The sequence below is a fragment of the Entelurus aequoreus genome, linkage group LG10 (assembly GCF_033978785.1).
Source record: "Entelurus aequoreus isolate RoL-2023_Sb linkage group LG10, RoL_Eaeq_v1.1, whole genome shotgun sequence".
Classification (NCBI taxonomy): domain Eukaryota; kingdom Metazoa; phylum Chordata; class Actinopteri; order Syngnathiformes; family Syngnathidae; genus Entelurus; species Entelurus aequoreus.
In genome coordinates, this window is record NC_084740.1 from 75,637,758 (window position 1) to 75,662,176 (window position 24,419).

A 24,419-nucleotide genomic window follows, 5' to 3' on the forward strand; every position below is an offset into this window, starting at 1 on the left:
GTAGTTTGTCTTCCTGTCCCTCACTGACACAAACACCTCCAACTGTGTGCCAATAGTTTGGCCGGCTTTCAGGATCAGTGTGTCCAAAAAAATATAGCTCTCTCGCTGTTATTGAAGGCACACAACTAGTAGTAAAAGGATGTATCACATCCCTTCATCCTACATTTTAAGACATGTGTGTTTATAAAATATCTAAAAAGGTGAGATGTTGAGTTGGCTGAACTTCCAAATATGGCAGAAAATGAGCTCAAGTGGAAACCAAAGAAAAGTTGAAAGAGTGGATTATATTGGCTTTACACTTTTGTCTTTTATGGCCGCTTGTTCTTGGCCCAGAGATCAGCCAGAGGCCAACACATCAAACCTTAACAACGTCTCTTTTGTTCACCTTCTACGGTCTCGACACGCCGCTCACCTCTTTGTTCTTTTGTCAGTCTCCGAGGAGCTCGGTACGGAGGACAGGATGCAGGAGCTTCACGCCAGGAGAAGCACGCTGGCCGCCTACTGCAAGCTCGTCGTACGCGGCGTGCTGGAGATCAGCATGGCGGCAGACGTCTTCGCACACTACGCCGAGGTAGCCAACTTGTCCTCGCCGGCACCCTTCTGCTAACAAAGTCTTCATCCGACACATCCAAGACAGTAACATCTTCACACACTTTCTTCAGAACCCAGTTGATGATGATGAATATTACAAACGCCGTTTCCATATAAGTTGGGAAATTGTGTTAGATGTAAATATAAACGGAATACAATGATTTGCAAATCCTTTTCAAGCCATATTCAGTTGAATATGCTACAAAGACAACATATTTGATGTTCAAACTGATACAAACATTTTTTTTTTGCAAATAATCATTAACTTTAGAATTTGATGCCAGCAACACGTGACAAAGAAGTTGGGAAAGGTGGCAATAAATACTGATAAAGTTGAGGAATGCTCATCAAACACTTATTTGGAACATCCCACAGGTGAACAGGCAAATTGGGAACAGGTGGGTGCCATGATTGGGTATAAAAGTAGATTCCATGAAATGCTCAGTCATTCACAAACAAGGATGGGGCGAGGGTCACCACTTTGTCAACAAATGTGTGAGCAAATTGTTGAACAGTTTAAGAACAACCTTTCTCAACCAGCTATTGCAAGGAATTTAGGGATTTCACCATCTACGCTCCGTAATATCATCAAAGGGTTCAGAGAATCTGGAGAAATCACTGCACGTAAGCAGCTAAGCCCGTGACCTTCCATCCCTCAGGCTGTACTGCATCAACAAGCGACATCAGTGTGTAAAGGATATCACCACATGGGCTCAGGAACACTTCAGAAACCCACTGTCAGTAACTACAGTTGGTCGCTACATCTGTAAGTGCAAGTTAAAACTCTCCTATGCAAGGCGAAAACCGTTTATCAACAACACCCAGAAACGCCGTCGGCTTCGCTGGGCCTGAGCTCATCTAAGATGGACTGATACAAAGTGGAAAAGTGTTCTGTGGTCTTACGAGTCCACATTTCAAATTGTTTTTGGAAACTGTGGACGTCGTGTCCTCCGGACAAAAGAGGAAAAGAACCATCCGGATTGTTCTAGGCGCAAAGTGTAAAAGCCAGCATGTGTGATGGTATGGCGGTGTATTAGTGCCCAAGACATGGGTAACTTACACATCTGTGAAGGCACCATTAATGCTGAAAGGTACATACAGGTTTTGGAGCAACATATGTTGCCATCCAAGCAACGTTACCATGGACGCCCCTGCTTATTTCAGCAAGACAATGCCAAGCCACGTGTTACATCAACGTGGCTTCATAGTAAAAGAGTGCGGGTACTAGACTGGCCTGCCTGTAGTCCAGACCTGTCTCCCATTGAAAATGTGTGGAGCCTAAAATAGCACAAGGGAGACCCCCGGACTGTTGAACAACTTAAGCTGTACATCAAGCAAGAATGGGAAAGAATTCCACCTGAGAAGCTTCAAAAATGTGTCTCCTCAGTTCCCAAACCTTTACTGAGTGTTGTTAAAAGGAAAGGTCATGTAACACAGTGGTGAACATGCCCTTTCCCAACTACTTTGGCACATGTTGCAGCCATGAAATTCTAAGTTAATTATTATTTGCAAAGAATAAATAAAGTTTATGAGTTTGAACATCAAATATGTTGTCTTCGTAGTGCATTCAACTGAATATGGCTTGAAAAGGATTTGCAAATCATTGTATTCCGTTTATATTTACATCTAACACAATTTCCCAACTCATATGGAAACGGGGTTTGTATTACCTGGATTGTTTTTCTTTTTTTTTTTTTAGATCGTTTGCCTTGAAGTGTTTATTGTACTTGATGAGTGTTGTGTTGTCTTCAGTACCACAATGAGTTCGGGGACATCATCAAGGAGACCATGTACTCCAGCAGACAGATGGACAAGATCGAGAGCGCTCGTACTTTAGTGCTTTCTCTGCAGCAGGTAAACTTTCACACTTGACTTCCTGTCAACAACACCCACCAATTGTTGTCTTTGTCCTCGCCAGCTGTTTGAGCGTCTTAAACGGGAGCAGGAGAGCGGCGTGACGCCTCGCCCGCATCAGAGAGTCCAGACCTTCAGTGGCATCAAGGAGCTAGCGAGACGCTTCGCCGTCAGCTTCAGTGACCTCGTCAAGTTCCGGGAGTGTGTCGTCCTCATCCACAGGTCCACCCGGTGTCCCCGTCTTCTTGTTTTGTGGGTCTTGGGGACTGAAGTGTCCTCTACTTTGTGCAGGAGCGGCATCGAGTTTGTGTTCCAGGACTTTGTCCAGACCCCGGAAGGTTCCACACCAGCGCACCTGTCCTACCTGAGCGTGCTGGCCGAGTTCTCCAGCAAGCTGCTGAAACCAGACAAGAGGACCTTGTGAGTACTGCGAGGCTGCAAGGCGTGGACCTGAGTGAGACATGTTGATGTTTGTGTGCAGGCTGTCCTACCTGCACAAGCACACCTGCGAGCACTTGGTGGACCTCAGAGAAGAGCGCTGGCAGCCGCTGCTCTTCTACCGGGCGTCCCTATTGGCTGACGTGGAGGAGGCCGCCTCCCACGGCAGCTCGGACAGGAAGCAGACGGGACGCGCCGCCTTGTCCAAGAACAAACAAGGTACCGCGCTCGCTCGCTAACACAACCATGTGCTCGCTGATTAAAGCGAGTGTACACGATTGGATGGACAGTTGTTAACATTTAATGTGAATGGACAAAGAGATGTTTACCTTATGGACAGTAGCAGTTCATCCTCATTCAGTAGTCATTGGCTCCAGATATTTAAATGGTACTGTTTATACGTGAATGGACATTCATGTACAGTAAATGGCCAGACATTCAAATGTGTGTATGTGATTGGATAGACGTTTGTGTGTGTGAATGGATATACATTCATTCAAATGTGTGGGTATGCGAATGGTATTCATGTGTGTATGCAAATGGACAGACATTAGTGTGTGTAAGTGTGTATGGGAATGGACAGAAATTCAAGTGTGTGCGTGTGTACTATATGTGAATGGACATACATTAATGTGGGTGTGTATGTGAATGGACATACATTCAAGTTTGTGGGTGTGTATGTGGATGGACATACATTAATGTGGGTGTGTATGTGAATGGACATACATTCAAGTTTGTGGGTGTGTATGTGGATGGACATACATTAATGTGGGTGTGTATGTGAATGGACATACATTCAAGTTTGTGGGTGTGTATGTGGATGGACATACATTCAAGTTTGTGGGTGTGTATGTGGATGGACATACATTCAACTTTGTGGGTGTGTATGTGAATGGACATACATTCATGTGGGTGTGTATGTGGATGGACATACATTAATGTGGGTGGGTATGTGAATGGACATACATTCAAGTTTGTGGGTGTGTATGTGGATGGACATACATTCAAGTTTGTGGGTGTGTATGTGGATGGACATACATTAATGTGGGTGTGTATATACATTAATGTGGGTGTGTATGTGAATGGACATACATTCATGTGGGGGTGTATGTGAATGGATACACATTCATGTGGGTGTGTATGTGAATGGACATACATTCAAGTTTGTGGGTGTGTATGTGGATGGACATACATTAATGTGGGTGTGTATGTGAATGGACATACATTCATGTGGGTGTGTATGTGGATGGACATACATTAATGTGGGTGTGTATGTGAATGGACATACATTCATGTGGGGGTGTATGTGGATGGACATACATTAATGTGGGTGTGTATGTGGATGGACATACATTCAAGTTTGTGGGTGTGTATGTGAATGGACATACATTCATGTGGGTGTGTATGTGGATGGACATACATTAATGTGGGGGTGTATGTGAATGGACATACATTCAAGTTTGTGGGTGTGTATGTGAATGGACATACATTCAAGTTTGTGGGTGTGTATGTGGATGGACATACATTCATGTGGGTGTGTATGTGGATGGACATACATTCAAGTTTGTGGGTGTGTATGTGGATGGACATACATTCAGGTTTGTGGGTGTGTATGTGGATGGACATACATTCATGTGGGTGTGTATGTGGATGGACATACATTAATGTGGGGGTGTATGTGAATGGACATACATTCAAGTTTGTGGGTGTGTATGTGAATGGACATACATTCAAGTTTGTGGGTGTGTATGTGGATGGACATACATTCAAGTTTGTGGGTGTGTATGTGGATGGACATACATTCAGGTTTGTGGGTGTGTATGTGGATGGACATACATTCAAGTTTGTGGGTGTGTATGTGGATGGACATACATTCAAGTTTGTGGGTGTGTATGTGGATGGACATACATTCAGGTTTGTGGGTGTGTATGTGGATGGACATACATTCAAGTTTGTGGGTGTGTATGTGGATGGACATACATTCAAGTTTGTGGGTGTGTATGTGGATGGACATACATTCAGGTTTGTGGGTGTGTATGTGGATGGACATACATTCAAGTTTGTGGGTGTGTATGTGGATGGACATACATTCAGGTTTGTGGGTGTGTATGTGGATGGACATACATTCAAGTTTGTGGGTGTGTATGTGGATGGACATACATTCAAGTTTGTGGGTGTGTATGTGGATGGACATACATTCAAGTTTGTGGGTGTGTATGTGGATGGACATACATTCAAGTTTGTGGGTGTGTATGTGGATGGATATACATTCAAGTTTGTGGGTGTGTATGTGGATGGACATACATTCAAGTTTGTGGGTGTGTATGTGGATGGACATACATTAATGTGGGTGTGTATGTGGATGGACATACATTAATGTGGGGGTGTATGTGGATGGACATACATTCATGTGGGGGTGTATGTGAATGGACATACATTAATGTGGGTGTGGATGTGGATGGACATACATTCATGTGGGTGTGGATGTGGATGGACATACATTCATGTGGGTGTGTATGTGGATGGACATACATTCATGTGGGGGTGTATGTGGATGGACATACATTAATGTGGGTGTGTATGTGGATGGACATGCATTAATGTGGGTGTGGATGTGGATGGACATACATTAATGTGGGTGTGGATGTGGATGGACATACATTAATGTGGGTGTGGATGTGGATGGACATACATTAATGTGGGTGTGGATGTGGATGGACATACATTCATGTGGGTGTGGATGTGGATGGACATACATTCATGTGGGTGTGGATAATAAATAAATGATAAATGGGTTGTACTTGTATAGCGCTTTTCTACCTTCAAGGTACTCAAAGCGCTTTGACAGTATTTCCACATTTACCCATTCACACACACATTCACACACTGATGGCGGGAGCTGCCATGCAAGGCGCTAACCAGCAGCCATCAGAGGCAAAGGGTGAAGTGTCTTGCCCAAGGACACAACGGACATGACTAGGAAGGTAGAAGGTGGGAATTGAACCCCAGTAACCAGCAACACTCCGATTGCTGGCACAGCCACTCTACCAACTTCGCCACGCCGCCCCCATGTTGTGGATGGACATACATTCATGTGGGTGTGGATGTGGATGGACATACATTCATGTGGGTGTGGATGTGGATGGACATACATTCATGTGGGTGTGTATGTGGATGGACATACATTAATGTGGGTGTGTATGTGGATGGACATACATTAATGTGGGTGTGGATGTGGATGGACATACATTAATGTGGGTGTGGATGTGGATGGACATACATTCATGTGGGTGTGGATGTGGATGGACATACATTCATGTGGGGGTGTATGTGGATGGACATACATTAATGTGGGTGTGGATGTGGATGGACATACATTCATGTGGGTGTGGATGTGGATGGACATACATTCATGTGGGTGTGGATGTGGATGGACATACATTAATGTGGGTGTGTATGTGGATGGACATACATTCATGTGGGGGTGTATGTGGATGGACATACATTAATGTGGGTGTGTATGTGAATGGACATACATTCATGTGGGGGTGTATGTGGATGGACATACATTAATGTGGGTGTGGATGTGGATGGACATACATTAATGTGGGTGTGTATGTGGATGGACATACATTAATGTGGGTGTGTATGTGGATGGACATACATTAATGTGGGTGTGTATGTGGATGGACATACATTCATGTGGGTGTGTATGTGGATGGACATACATTCATGTGGGTGTGGATGTGGATGGACATACATTAATGTGGGTGTGTATGTGGATGGACATACATTCATGTGGGGGTGTATGTGGATGGACATACATTAATGTGGGTGTGTATGTGAATGGACATACATTCATGTGGGGGTGTATGTGGATGGACATACATTAATGTGGGTGTGGATGTGGATGGACATACATTAATGTGGGTGTGTATGTGGATGGACATACATTAATGTGGGTGTGTATGTGGATGGACATACATTAATGTGGGTGTGGATGTGGATGGACATACATTAATGTGGGTGTGTATGTGGATGGACATACATTAATGTGGGTGTGTATGTGGATGGACATACATTAATGTGGGTGTGTATGTGAATGGACATACATTAATGTGGGTGTGTATGTGGATGGACATACATTAATGTGGGTGTGTATGTGGATGGACATACATTCATGTGGGTGTGTATGTGGATGGACATACATTCATGTGGGTGTGTATGTGGATGGACAAACATTCATGTGGGTGTGTATGTGGATGGACATACATTCATGTGGGTGTGGATGTGGATGGACATACATTCATGTGGGTGTGTATGTGGATGGACAAACATTCATGTGGGTGTGTATGTGGATGGACATACATTCATGTGGGTGTGTATGTGGATGGACATACATTAATGTGGGTGTGTATGTGGATGGACATACATTCATGTGGGTGTGTATGTGGATGGACATACATTCATGTGGGTGTGTATGTGGATGGACAAACATTCATGTGGGTGTGTATGCGGATGGACATACATTCATGTGGGTGTGTATGCGGATGGACATACATTCATGTGGGTGTGTATGCGGATGGACATACATTCATGTGGGTGTGTATGCGGATGGACAAACATTCATGTGGGTGTGTATGCGGATGGACATACATTCATGTGGGTGTGTATGCGGATGGACATACATTCATGTGGGTGTGTATGCGGATGGACATACATTCATGTGGGTGTGTATGCGGATGGACAAACATTCATGTGGGTGTGTATGCGGATGGACATACATTCATGTGGGTGTGTATGCGGATGGACATACATTCATGTGGGTGTGTATGCGGATGGACATACATTCATGTGGGTGTGTATGCGGATGGACATACATTAATGTGGGTGGGTATGTGAATGGACATACATTCATGTGGGCTCTGTACCGAGGATGTCGTTGTGGCTTGTGCAGCCCTTTGAGACACTTGTGATTTAGGGCTATATAAATAAACATTGATTGATTGATGTGGGGGTGTATGTGAATGGATATACATTCATGTGGGTGTGTATGTGAATGGATATACATTCATGTGGGTGTGTATGTGAATGGACATACATTCAAGTTTGTGGGTGTGTATGTGGATGGACATACATTAATGTGGGGGTGTATGTGGATGGACATACATTCATGTGGGTGTGTATGTGGATGGACATACATTAATGTGGGTGTGTATGTGGATGGACATACATTCATGTGGGTGTGTATGTGGATGGACATACATTCAAGTTTGTGGGTGTGTATGTGGATGGACATACATTAATGTGGGTGTGTATGTGGATGGACATACATTCATGTGGGCGTGTATGTGGATGGACATACATTCATGTGGGGGTGTATGTGGATGGACATACATTCATGTGGGGGTGTATGTGGATGGACATACTATGTGGATGGACATACATTCATGTGGGTGTGTATGTGGATGGACATACATTCATGTGGGTGTGTATGTGGATGGACATACATTCATGTGGGGGTGTATGTGGATGGACATACATTCATGTGGGTGTGTATGTGGATGGACATACATTCATGTGGGGGTGTATGTGGATGGACATACATTCATGTGGGGGTGTATGTGGATGGACATACATTCATGTGGGTGTGTATGTGGATGGATATACATTCATGTGGGTGTGTATGTGAATGGACATACATTCAAGTTTGTGGGTGTGTATGTGGATGGACATACATTAATGTGGGTGTGTATGTGGATGGACATACATTCATGTGGGTGTGTATGTGGATGGACATACATTAATGTGGGTGTGTATGTGGATGGACATACATTCAAGTTTGTGGGTGTGTATGTGGATGGACATACATTCAAGTTTGTGGGTGTGTATGTGGATGGACATACATTAATGTGGGTGTGTATGTGGATGGACATACATTCATGTGGGCGTGTATGTGGATGGACATACATTCATGTGGGGGTGTATGTGGATGGACATACATTCATGTGGGGGTGTATGTGGATGGACATACTATGTGGATGGACATACATTCATGTGGGTGTGTATGTGGATGGACATACATTCATGTGGGGGTGTATGTGGATGGACATACATTCATGTGGGTGTGTATGTGGATGGACATACATTCATGTGGGTGTGTATGTGGATGGACATACATTCATGTGGGGGTGTATGTGGATGGACATACATTAATGTGGGTGTGTATGTGGATGGACATACATTAATGTGGGTGTGGATGTGGATGGACATACATTAATGTGGGTGTGGATGTGGATGGACATACATTCAAGTTTGTGGGTGTGTATGTGGATGGACATACATTCAAGTTTGTGGGTGTGTATGTGGATGGACATACATTCAAGTTTGTGGGTGTGTATGTGGATGGACATACATTCAAGTTTGTGGGTGTGTATGTGGATGGACATACATTAATGTGGGTGTGTATGTGGATGGACATACATTAATGTGGGGGTGTATGTGGATGGACATACATTCATGTGGGGGTGTATGTGAATGGACATACATTAATGTGGGTGTGTATGTGGATGGACATACATTCATGTGGGTGTGGATGTGGATGGACATACATTCATGTGGGTGTGTATGTGGATGGACATACATTCATGTGGGTGTGTATGTGGATGGACATACATTCATGTGGGGGTGTATGTGGATGGACATACATTAATGTGGGTGTGTATGTGGATGGACATACATTAATGTGGGTGTGGATGTGGATGGACATACATTCATGTGGGCGTGTATGTGGATGGACATACATTCATGTGGGGGTGTATGTGGATGGACATACATTCATGTGGGGGTGTATGTGGATGGACATACTATGTGGATGGACATACATTCATGTGGGTGTGTATGTGGATGGACATACATTCATGTGGGTGTGTATGTGGATGGACATACATTAATGTGGGTGTGTATGTGAATGGACATACATTCATGTGGGTGTGTATGTGGATGGACATACATTAATGTGGGTGTGTATGTGAATGGACATACATTCATGTGGGGGTGTATGTGGATGGACATACATTAATGTGGGTGTGTATGTGGATGGACATACATTCAAGTTTGTGGGTGTGTATGTGAATGGACATACATTCATGTGGGTGTGTATGTGGATGGACATACATTAATGTGGGGGTGTATGTGAATGGACATACATTCAAGTTTGTGGGTGTGTATGTGAATGGACATACATTCAAGTTTGTGGGTGTGTATGTGGATGGACATACATTCATGTGGGTGTGTATGTGGATGGACATACATTCAAGTTTGTGGGTGTGTATGTGGATGGACATACATTCAGGTTTGTGGGTGTGTATGTGGATGGACATACATTCATGTGGGTGTGTATGTGGATGGACATACATTAATGTGGGGGTGTATGTGAATGGACATACATTCAAGTTTGTGGGTGTGTATGTGAATGGACATACATTCAAGTTTGTGGGTGTGTATGTGGATGGACATACATTCAAGTTTGTGGGTGTGTATGTGGATGGACATACATTCAGGTTTGTGGGTGTGTATGTGGATGGACATACATTCAAGTTTGTGGGTGTGTATGTGGATGGACATACATTCAAGTTTGTGGGTGTGTATGTGGATGGACATACATTCAGGTTTGTGGGTGTGTATGTGGATGGACATACATTCAAGTTTGTGGGTGTGTATGTGGATGGACATACATTCAAGTTTGTGGGTGTGTATGTGGATGGACATACATTCAGGTTTGTGGGTGTGTATGTGGATGGACATACATTCAAGTTTGTGGGTGTGTATGTGGATGGACATACATTCAGGTTTGTGGGTGTGTATGTGGATGGACATACATTCAAGTTTGTGGGTGTGTATGTGGATGGACATACATTCAAGTTTGTGGGTGTGTATGTGGATGGACATACATTCAAGTTTGTGGGTGTGTATGTGGATGGACATACATTCAAGTTTGTGGGTGTGTATGTGGATGGATATACATTCAAGTTTGTGGGTGTGTATGTGGATGGACATACATTCAAGTTTGTGGGTGTGTATGTGGATGGACATACATTAATGTGGGTGTGTATGTGGATGGACATACATTAATGTGGGGGTGTATGTGGATGGACATACATTCATGTGGGGGTGTATGTGAATGGACATACATTAATGTGGGTGTGGATGTGGATGGACATACATTCATGTGGGTGTGGATGTGGATGGACATACATTCATGTGGGTGTGTATGTGGATGGACATACATTCATGTGGGGGTGTATGTGGATGGACATACATTAATGTGGGTGTGTATGTGGATGGACATGCATTAATGTGGGTGTGGATGTGGATGGACATACATTAATGTGGGTGTGGATGTGGATGGACATACATTAATGTGGGTGTGGATGTGGATGGACATACATTAATGTGGGTGTGGATGTGGATGGACATACATTCATGTGGGTGTGGATGTGGATGGACATACATTCATGTGGGGGTGTATGTGGATGGACATACATTCATGTGGGGGTGTATGTGGATGGACATACATTCATGTGGGGGTGTATGTGGATGGACATACATTAATGTGGGGGTGTATGTGGATGGACATACATTCATGTGGGGGTGTATGTGGATGGACATACATTAATGTGGGTGTGGATGTGGATGGACATACATTAATGTGGGTGTGGATGTGGATGGACATACATTAATGTGGGTGTGGATGTGGATGGACATACATTCATGTGGGTGTGGATGTGGATGGACATACATTCATGTGGGGGTGTATGTGGATGGACATACATTCATGTGGGGGTGTATGTGGATGGACATACATTAATGTGGGTGTGGATGTGGATGGACATACATTAATGTGGGTGTGGATGTGGATGGACATACATTCATGTGGGTGTGGATGTGGATGGACATACATTCATGTGGGTGTGGATAATAAATAAATGATAAATGGGTTGTACTTGTATAGCGCTTTTCTACCTTCAAGGTACTCAAAGCGCTTTGACAGTATTTCCACATTTACCCATTCACACACACATTCACACACTGATGGCGGGAGCTGCCATGCAAGGCGCTAACCAGCAGCCATCAGAGGCAAAGGGTGAAGTGTCTTGCCCAAGGACACAACGGACATGACTAGGAAGGTAGAAGGTGGGAATTGAACCCCAGTAACCAGCAACACTCCGATTGCTGGCACAGCCACTCTACCAACTTCGCCACGCCGCCCCCATGTTGTGGATGGACATACATTCATGTGGGTGTGGATGTGGATGGACATACATTCATGTGGGTGTGGATGTGGATGGACATACATTCATGTGGGTGTGTATGTGGATGGACATACATTAATGTGGGTGTGTATGTGGATGGACATACATTAATGTGGGTGTGGATGTGGATGGACATACATTAATGTGGGTGTGGATGTGGATGGACATACATTCATGTGGGTGTGGATGTGGATGGACATACATTCATGTGGGGGTGTATGTGGATGGACATACATTAATGTGGGTGTGGATGTGGATGGACATACATTCATGTGGGTGTGGATGTGGATGGACATACATTCATGTGGGTGTGGATGTGGATGGACATACATTAATGTGGGTGTGTATGTGGATGGACATACATTCATGTGGGGGTGTATGTGGATGGACATACATTAATGTGGGTGTGTATGTGAATGGACATACATTCATGTGGGGGTGTATGTGGATGGACATACATTAATGTGGGTGTGGATGTGGATGGACATACATTAATGTGGGTGTGTATGTGGATGGACATACATTAATGTGGGTGTGTATGTGGATGGACATACATTAATGTGGGTGTGTATGTGGATGGACATACATTCATGTGGGTGTGTATGTGGATGGACATACATTCATGTGGGTGTGGATGTGGATGGACATACATTAATGTGGGTGTGTATGTGGATGGACATACATTCATGTGGGGGTGTATGTGGATGGACATACATTAATGTGGGTGTGTATGTGAATGGACATACATTCATGTGGGGGTGTATGTGGATGGACATACATTAATGTGGGTGTGGATGTGGATGGACATACATTAATGTGGGTGTGTATGTGGATGGACATACATTAATGTGGGTGTGTATGTGGATGGACATACATTAATGTGGGTGTGGATGTGGATGGACATACATTAATGTGGGTGTGTATGTGGATGGACATACATTAATGTGGGTGTGTATGTGGATGGACATACATTAATGTGGGTGTGTATGTGAATGGACATACATTAATGTGGGTGTGTATGTGGATGGACATACATTAATGTGGGTGTGTATGTGGATGGACATACATTCATGTGGGTGTGTATGTGGATGGACATACATTCATGTGGGTGTGTATGTGGATGGACAAACATTCATGTGGGTGTGTATGTGGATGGACATACATTCATGTGGGTGTGGATGTGGATGGACATACATTCATGTGGGTGTGTATGTGGATGGACAAACATTCATGTGGGTGTGTATGTGGATGGACATACATTCATGTGGGTGTGTATGTGGATGGACATACATTAATGTGGGTGTGTATGTGGATGGACATACATTCATGTGGGTGTGTATGTGGATGGACATACATTCATGTGGGTGTGTATGTGGATGGACAAACATTCATGTGGGTGTGTATGCGGATGGACATACATTCATGTGGGTGTGTATGCGGATGGACATACATTCATGTGGGTGTGTATGCGGATGGACATACATTCATGTGGGTGTGTATGCGGATGGACAAACATTCATGTGGGTGTGTATGCGGATGGACATACATTCATGTGGGTGTGTATGCGGATGGACATACATTCATGTGGGTGTGTATGCGGATGGACATACATTCATGTGGGTGTGTATGCGGATGGACAAACATTCATGTGGGTGTGTATGCGGATGGACATACATTCATGTGGGTGTGTATGCGGATGGACATACATTCATGTGGGTGTGTATGCGGATGGACATACATTCATGTGGGTGTGTATGCGGATGGACATACATTAATGTGGGTGGGTATGTGAATGGACATACATTCATGTGGGCTCTGTACCGAGGATGTCGTTGTGGCTTGTGCAGCCCTTTGAGACACTTGTGATTTAGGGCTATATAAATAAACATTGATTGATTGATGTGGGGGTGTATGTGAATGGATATACATTCATGTGGGTGTGTATGTGAATGGATATACATTCATGTGGGTGTGTATGTGAATGGACATACATTCAAGTTTGTGGGTGTGTATGTGGATGGACATACATTAATGTGGGGGTGTATGTGGATGGACATACATTCATGTGGGTGTGTATGTGGATGGACATACATTAATGTGGGTGTGTATGTGGATGGACATACATTCATGTGGGTGTGTATGTGGATGGACATACATTCAAGTTTGTGGGTGTGTATGTGGATGGACATACATTAATGTGGGTGTGTATGTGGATGGACATACATTCATGTGGGCGTGTATGTGGATGGACATACATTCATGTGGGGGTGTATGTGGATGGACATACATTCATGTGGGGGTGTATGTGGATGGACATACTATGTGGATGGACATACATTCATGTGGGTGTGTATGTGGATGGACATACATTCATGTGGGTGTGTATGTGGATGGACATACATTCATGTGGGGGTGTATGTGGATGGACATACATTCATGTGGGTGTGTATGTGGATGGACATACATTCATGTGGGGGTGTATGTGGATGGACATACATTCATGTGGGGGTGTATGTGGATGGACATACATTCATGTGGGTGTGTATGTGGATGGATATACATTCATGTGGGTGTGTATGTGAATGGACATACATTCAAGTTTGTGGGTGTGTATGTGGATGGACATACATTAATGTGGGTGTGTATGTGGATGGACATACATTCATGTGGGTGTGTATGTGGATGGACATACATTAATGTGGGTGTGTATGTGGATGGACATACATTCAAGTTTGTGGGTGTGTATGTGGATGGACATACATTCAAGTTTGTGGGTGTGTATGTGGATGGACATACATTAATGTGGGTGTGTATGTGGATGGACATACATTCATGTGGGCGTGTATGTGGATGGACATACATTCATGTGGGGGTGTATGTGGATGGACATACATTCATGTGGGGGTGTATGTGGATGGACATACTATGTGGATGGACATACATTCATGTGGGGGTGTATGTGGATGGACATACATTCATGTGGGGGTGTATGTGGATGGACATACATTCATGTGGGTGTGTATGTGGATGGACATACATTCATGTGGGTGTGTATGTGGATGGACATACATTCATGTGGGGGTGTATGTGGATGGACATACATTAATGTGGGTGTGTATGTGGATGGACATACATTAATGTGGGTGTGGATGTGGATGGACATACATTAATGTGGGTGTGGATGTGGATGGACATACATTCAAGTTTGTGGGTGTGTATGTGGATGGACATACATTCAAGTTTGTGGGTGTGTATGTGGATGGACATACATTCAAGTTTGTGGGTGTGTATGTGGATGGACATACATTCAAGTTTGTGGGTGTGTATGTGGATGGACATACATTAATGTGGGTGTGTATGTGGATGGACATACATTAATGTGGGGGTGTATGTGGATGGACATACATTCATGTGGGGGTGTATGTGAATGGACATACATTCATGTGGGTGTGGATGTGGATGGACATACATTCATGTGGGTGTGTATGTGGATGGACATACATTCATGTGGGTGTGTATGTGGATGGACATACATTCATGTGGGGGTGTATGTGGATGGACATACATTAATGTGGGTGTGTATGTGGATGGACATACATTAATGTGGGTGTGGATGTGGATGGACATACATTCATGTGGGCGTGTATGTGGATGGACATACATTCATGTGGGGGTGTATGTGGATGGACATACATTCATGTGGGGGTGTATGTGGATGGACATACTATGTGGATGGACATACATTCATGTGGGTGTGTATGTGGATGGACATACATTCATGTGGGTGTGTATGTGGATGGACATACATTAATGTGGGTGTGTATGTGAATGGACATACATTCATGTGGGTGTGTATGTGGATGGACATACATTAATGTGGGTGTGTATGTGAATGGACATACATTCATGTGGGGGTGTATGTGGATGGACATACATTAATGTGGGTGTGTATGTGGATGGACATACATTCAAGTTTGTGGGTGTGTATGTGAATGGACATACATTCATGTGGGTGTGTATGTGGATGGACATACATTAATGTGGGGGTGTATGTGAATGGACATACATTCAAGTTTGTGGGTGTGTATGTGAATGGACATACATTCAAGTTTGTGGGTGTGTATGTGGATGGACATACATTCATGTGGGTGTGTATGTGGATGGACATACATTCAAGTTTGTGGGTGTGTATGTGGATGGACATACATTCAGGTTTGTGGGTGTGTATGTGGATGGACATACATTCATGTGGGTGTGTATGTGGATGGACATACATTAATGTGGGGGTGTATGTGAATGGACATACATTCAAGTTTGTGGGTGTGTATGTGAATGGACATACATTCAAGTTTGTGGGTGTGTATGTGGATGGACATACATTCAAGTTTGTGGGTGTGTATGTGGATGGACATACATTCAGGTTTGTGGGTGTGTATGTGGATGGACATACATTCAAGTTTGTGGGTGTGTATGTGGATGGACATACATTCAAGTTTGTGGGTGTGTATGTGGATGGACATACATTCAGGTTTGTGGGTGTGTATGTGGATGGACATACATTCAAGTTTGTGGGTGTGTATGTGGATGGACATACATTCAAGTTTGTGGGTGTGTATGTGGATGGACATACATTCAGGTTTGTGGGTGTGTATGTGGATGGACATACATTCAAGTTTGTGGGTGTGTATGTGGATGGACATACATTCAGGTTTGTGGGTGTGTATGTGGATGGACATACATTCAAGTTTGTGGGTGTGTATGTGGATGGACATACATTCAAGTTTGTGGGTGTGTATGTGGATGGACATACATTCAAGTTTGTGGGTGTGTATGTGGATGGACATACATTCAAGTTTGTGGGTGTGTATGTGGATGGATATACATTCAAGTTTGTGGGTGTGTATGTGGATGGACATACATTCAAGTTTGTGGGTGTGTATGTGGATGGACATACATTAATGTGGGTGTGTATGTGGATGGACATACATTAATGTGGGGGTGTATGTGGATGGACATACATTCATGTGGGGGTGTATGTGAATGGACATACATTAATGTGGGTGTGGATGTGGATGGACATACATTCATGTGGGTGTGGATGTGGATGGACATACATTCATGTGGGTGTGTATGTGGATGGACATACATTCATGTGGGGGTGTATGTGGATGGACATACATTAATGTGGGTGTGTATGTGGATGGACATACATTCATGTGGGGGTGTATGTGGATGGACATGCATTAATGTGGGTGTGGATGTGGATGGACATACATTAATGTGGGTGTGGATGTGGATGGACATACATTAATGTGGGTGTGGATGTGGATGGACATACATTAATGTGGGTGTGGATGTGGATGGACATACATTCATGTGGGTGTGGATGTGGATGGACATACATTCATGTGGGGGTGTATGTGGATGGACATACATTCATGTGGGGGTGTATGTGGATGGACATACATTAATGTGGGGGTGTATGTGGATGGACATACATTCATGTGGGTGTGGATGTGGATGGACATACATTCATGTGGGTGTGGATGTGGATGGACATACATTAATGTGGGTGTGGATGTGGATGGACATACATTAATGTGGGTGTGGATGTGGATGGACATACATTAATGTGGGTGTGGATGTGGATGGACATACATTCATGTGGGTGTGTATGTGGATGGACATACATTCATGTGGGTGTGGATAATAAATAAATGATAAATGGGTTGTACTTGTATAGCGCTTTTCTACCTTCAAGGTACTCAAAGCGCTTTGACAGTATTTCCACATTTACCCATTCACACACACATTCACACACTGATGGCGGGAGCTGCCATGCAAGGCGCTAACCAGCAGCCATCAGAGGCAAAGGGTGAAGTGTCTTGCCCAAGGACACAACGGACATGACTAGGAAGGTAGAAGGTGGGAATTGAACCCCAGTAACCAGCAACACTCCGATTGCTGGCACAGCCACTCTACCAACTTCGCCACGCCGCCCCCATGTTGTGGATGGACATACATTCATGTGGGTGTGGATGTGGATGGACATACATTCATGTGGGTGTGGATGTGGATGGACATACATTCATGTGGGTGTGTATGTGGATGGACATACATTAATGTGGGTGTGTATGTGGATGGACATACATTAATGTGGGTGTGGATGTGGATGGACATACATTAATGTGGGTGTGGATGTGGATGGACATACATTCATGTGGGTGTGGATGTGGATGGACATACATTCATGTGGGGGTGTATGTGGATGGACATACATTAATGTGGGTGTGGATGTGGATGGACATACATTCATGTGGGTGTGGATGTGGATGGACATACATTCATGTGGGTGTGGATGTGGATGGACATACATTAATGTGGGTGTGTATGTGGATGGACATACATTCATGTGGGGGTGTATGTGGATGGACATACATTAATGTGGGTGTGTATGTGAATGGACATACATTCATGTGGGGGTGTATGTGGATGGACATACATTAATGTGGGTGTGGATGTGGATGGACATACATTAATGTGGGTGTGTATGTGGATGGACATACATTAATGTGGGTGTGTATGTGGATGGACATACATTAATGTGGGTGTGTATGTGGATGGACATACATTCATGTGGGTGTGTATGTGGATGGACATACATTCATGTGGGTGTGGATGTGGATGGACATACATTAATGTGGGTGTGTATGTGGATGGACATACATTCATGTGGGGGTGTATGTGGATGGACATACATTAATGTGGGTGTGTATGTGAATGGACATACATTCATGTGGGGGTGTATGTGGATGGACATACATTAATGTGGGTGTGGATGTGGATGGACATACATTAATGTGGGTGTGTATGTGGATGGACATACATTAATGTGGGTGTGTATGTGGATGGACATACATTAATGTGGGTGTGGATGTGGATGGACATACATTAATGTGGGTGTGTATGTGGATGGACATACATTAATGTGGGTGTGTATGTGGATGGACATACATTAATGTGGGTGTGTATGTGAATGGACATACATTAATGTGGGTGTGTATGTGGATGGACATACATTAATGTGGGTGTGTATGTGGATGGACATACATTCATGTGGGTGTGTATGTGGATGGACATACATTCATGTGGGTGTGTATGTGGATGGACAAACATTCATGTGGGTGTGTATGTGGATGGACATACATTCATGTGGGTGTGGATGTGGATGGACATACATTCATGTGGGTGTGTATGTGGATGGACAAACATTCATGTGGGTGTGTATGTGGATGGACATACATTCATGTGGGTGTGTATGTGGATGGACATACATTAATGTGGGTGTGTATGTGGATGGACATACATTCATGTGGGTGTGTATGTGGATGGACATACATTCATGTGGGTGTGTATGTGGATGGACAAACATTCATGTGGGTGTGTATGCGGATGGACATACATTCATGTGGGTGTGTATGCGGATGGACATACATTCATGTGGGTGTGTATGCGGATGGACATACATTCATGTGGGTGTGTATGCGGATGGACAAACATTCATGTGGGTGTGTATGCGGATGGACATACATTCATGTGGGTGTGTATGCGGATGGACATACATTCATGTGGGTGTGTATGCGGATGGACATACATTCATGTGGGTGTGTATGCGGATGGACAAACATTCATGTGGGTGTGTATGCGGATGGACATACATTCATGTGGGTGTGTATGCGGATGGACATACATTCATGTGGGTGTGTATGCGGATGGACATACATTCATGTGGGTGTGTATGCGGATGGACATACATTAATGTGGGTGGGTATGTGAATGGACATACATTCATGTGGGCTCTGTACCGAGGATGTCGTTGTGGCTTGTGCAGCCCTTTGAGACACTTGTGATTTAGGGCTATATAAATAAACATTGATTGATTGATGTGGGGGTGTATGTGAATGGATATACATTCATGTGGGTGTGTATGTGAATGGATATACATTCATGTGGGTGTGTATGTGAATGGACATACATTCAAGTTTGTGGGTGTGTATGTGGATGGACATACATTAATGTGGGGGTGTATGTGGATGGACATACATTCATGTGGGTGTGTATGTGGATGGACATACATTAATGTGGGTGTGTATGTGGATGGACATACATTCATGTGGGTGTGTATGTGGATGGACATACATTCAAGTTTGTGGGTGTGTATGTGGATGGACATACATTAATGTGGGTGTGTATGTGGATGGACATACATTCATGTGGGCGTGTATGTGGATGGACATACATTCATGTGGGGGTGTATGTGGATGGACATACATTCATGTGGGGGTGTATGTGGATGGACATACTATGTGGATGGACATACATTCATGTGGGTGTGTATGTGGATGGACATACATTCATGTGGGTGTGTATGTGGATGGACATACATTCATGTGGGGGTGTATGTGGATGGACATACATTCATGTGGGTGTGTATGTGGATGGACATACATTCATGTGGGGGTGTATGTGGATGGACATACATTCATGTGGGGGTGTATGTGGATGGACATACATTCATGTGGGTGTGTATGTGGATGGATATACATTCATGTGGGTGTGTATGTGAATGGACATACATTCAAGTTTGTGGGTGTGTATGTGGATGGACATACATTAATGTGGGTGTGTATGTGGATGGACATACATTCATGTGGGTGTGTATGTGGATGGACATACATTAATGTGGGTGTGTATGTGGATGGACATACATTCAAGTTTGTGGGTGTGTATGTGGATGGACATACATTCAAGTTTGTGGGTGTGTATGTGGATGGACATACATTAATGTGGGTGTGTATGTGGATGGACATACATTCATGTGGGCGTGTATGTGGATGGACATACATTCATGTGGGGGTGTATGTGGATGGACATACATTCATGTGGGGGTGTATGTGGATGGACATACTATGTGGATGGACATACATTCATGTGGGGGTGTATGTGGATGGACATACATTCATGTGGGTGTGTATGTGGATGGACATACATTCATGTGGGTGTGTATGTGGATGGACATACATTCATGTGGGTGTGTATGTGGATGGACATACATTCATGTGGGTGTGTATGTGGATGGACATACATTCAAGTGTGTGGGTGTGTATGTGGATGGACATACATTAATGTGGGTGTGTATGTGGATGGACATACATTCATGTGGGCGTGTATGTGGATGGACATACATTCATGTGGGGGTGTATGTGGATGGACATACATTCATGTGGGGGTGTATGTGGATGGACATACTATGTGGATGGACATACATTCATGTGGGTGTGTATGTGGATGGACATACATTCATGTGGGTGTGTATGTGGATGGACATACATTCATGTGGGGGTGTATGTGGATGGACATACATTCATGTGGGTGTGTATGTGGATGGACATACATTCATGTGGGGGTGTATGTGGATGGACATACATTCATGTGGGGGTGTATGTGGATGGACATACATTCATGTGGGGGTGTATGTGGATGGACATACATTCATGTGGGTGTGTATGTGGATGGACATACATTCATGTGGGTGTGTATGTGGATGGACATACATTCATGTGGGTGTGTATGTGGATGGACAAACATTCATGTGGGTGTGTATGCGGATGGACATACATTCATGTGGGTGTGTATGCGGATGGACATACATTCATGTGGGTGTGTATGCGGATGGACATACATTCATGTGGGTGTGTATGCGGATGGACAAACATTCATGTGGGTGTGTATGCGGATGGACATACATTCATGTGGGTGTGTATGCGGATGGACATACATTCATGTGGGTGTGTATGCGGATGGACATACATTCATGTGGGTGTGTATGCGGATGGACAAACATTCATGTGGGTGTGTATGCGGATGGACATACATTCATGTGGGTGTGTATGCGGATGGACATACATTCATGTGGGTGTGTATGCGGATGGACATACATTCATGTGGGTGTGTATGCGGATGGACATACATTAATGTGGGTGGGTATGTGAATGGACATACATTCATGTGGGCTCTGTACCGAGGATGTCGTTGTGGCTTGTGCAGCCCTTTGAGACACTTGTGATTTAGGGCTATATAAATAAACATTGATTGATTGATGTGGGGGTGTATGTGAATGGATATACATTCATGTGGGTGTGTATGTGAATGGATATACATTCATGTGGGTGTGTATGTGGATGGACATACATTCAAGTTTGTGGGTGTGTATGTGGATGGACATACATTCAAGTTTGTGGGTGTGTATGTGGATGGACATACATTCAGGTTTGTGGGTGTGTATGTGGATGGACATACATTCAAGTTTGTGGGTGTGTATGTGGATGGACATACATTCAGGTTTGTGGGTGTGTATGTGGATGGACATACATTCAGGTTTGTGGGTGTGTATGTGGATGGACATACATTCAAGTTTGTGGGTGTGTATGTGGATGGACATACATTCAGGTTTGTGGGTGTGTATGTGGATGGACATACATTCAAGTTTGTGGGTGTGTATGTGGATGGACATACATTCAAGTTTGTGGGTGTGTATGTGGATGGACATACATTCAGGTTTGTGGGTGTGTATGTGGATGGACATACATTCAAGTTTGTGGGTGTGTATGTGGATGGACATACATTCAGGTTTGTGGGTGTGTATGTGGATGGACATACATTCAAGTTTGTGGGTGTGTATGTGGATGGACATACATTCAAGTTTGTGGGTGTGTATGTGGATGGACATACATTCAAGTTTGTGGGTGTGTATGTGGATGGACATACATTCAAGTTTGTGGGTGTGTATGTGGATGGACATACATTAATGTGGGTGTGTATGTGGATGGACATACATTAATGTGGGGGTGTATGTGGATGGACATACATTCATGTGGGGGTGTATGTGAATGGACATACATTAATGTGGGTGTGTATGTGGATGGACATACATTCATGTGGGTGTGGATGTGGATGGACATACATTCATGTGGGTGTGTATGTGGATGGACATACATTCATGTGGGTGTGTATGTGGATGGACATACATTCATGTGGGGGTGTATGTGGATGGACATACATTAATGTGGGTGTGTATGTGGATGGACATACATTAATGTGGGTGTGGATGTGGATGGACATACATTAATGTGGGTGTGGATGTGGATGGACATACATTCAAGTTTGTGGGTGTGTATGTGGATGGACATACATTCAAGTTTGTGGGTGTGTATGTGGATGGACATACATTCAAGTTTGTGGGTGTGTATGTGGATGGACATACATTCAAGTTTGTGGGTGTGTATGTGGATGGACATACATTAATGTGGGTGTGTATGTGGATGGACATACATTAATGTGGGGGTGTATGTGGATGGACATACATTCATGTGGGGGTGTATGTGAATGGACATACATTAATGTGGGTGTGTATGCGGATGGACAAACATTCATGTGGGTGTGTATGCGGATGGACATACATTCATGTGGGTGTGTATGCGGATGGACATACATTCATGTGGGTGTGTATGCGGATGGACATACATTCATGTGGGTGTGTATGCGGATGGACATACATTAATGTGGGTGGGTATGTGAATGGACATACATTCATGTGGGCTCTGTACCGAGGATGTCGTTGTGGCTTGTGCAGCCCTTTGAGACACTTGTGATTTAGGGCTATATAAATAAACATTGATTGATTGATGTGGGGGTGTATGTGAATGGATATACATTCATGTGGGTGTGTATGTGAATGGATATACATTCATGTGGGTGTGTATGTGGATGGACATACATTCAAGTTTGTGGGTGTGTATGTGGATGGACATACATTCAAGTTTGTGGGTGTGTATGTGGATGGACATACATTCAGGTTTGTGGGTGTGTATGTGGATGGACATACATTCAAGTTTGTGGGTGTGTATGTGGATGGACATACATTCAGGTTTGTGGGTGTGTATGTGGATGGACATACATTCAGGTTTGTGGGTGTGTATGTGGATGGACATACATTCAAGTTTGTGGGTGTGTATGTGGATGGACATACATTCAGGTTTGTGGGTGTGTATGTGGATGGACATACATTCAAGTTTGTGGGTGTGTATGTGGATGGACATACATTCAAGTTTGTGGGTGTGTATGTGGATGGACATACATTCAGGTTTGTGGGTGTGTATGTGG

At 43.9% G+C, this 24,419-nt stretch overlaps 1 protein-coding gene across 2 annotated transcripts in view; it reads left to right on the forward strand.

Annotated features, from left to right (window-relative positions):
* The window catches only part of si:ch211-269e2.1 (cohesin subunit SA-2), a 73,204-nt gene that overhangs the window by 41,146 nt on the left and 7,639 nt on the right, over window positions 1–24,419 (forward strand). For both annotated transcript variants that reach the window (XM_062061708.1, XM_062061709.1), the window contains exons 26-30: window positions 432–571; window positions 2,344–2,445; window positions 2,510–2,667; window positions 2,737–2,865; window positions 2,927–3,102. In XM_062061708.1, coding sequence (XP_061917692.1) covers window positions 432–571; window positions 2,344–2,445; window positions 2,510–2,667; window positions 2,737–2,865; window positions 2,927–3,102 — 705 coding nt within the window. The remainder of the gene's footprint in view (window positions 1–431; window positions 572–2,343; window positions 2,446–2,509; window positions 2,668–2,736; window positions 2,866–2,926; window positions 3,103–24,419) is intronic.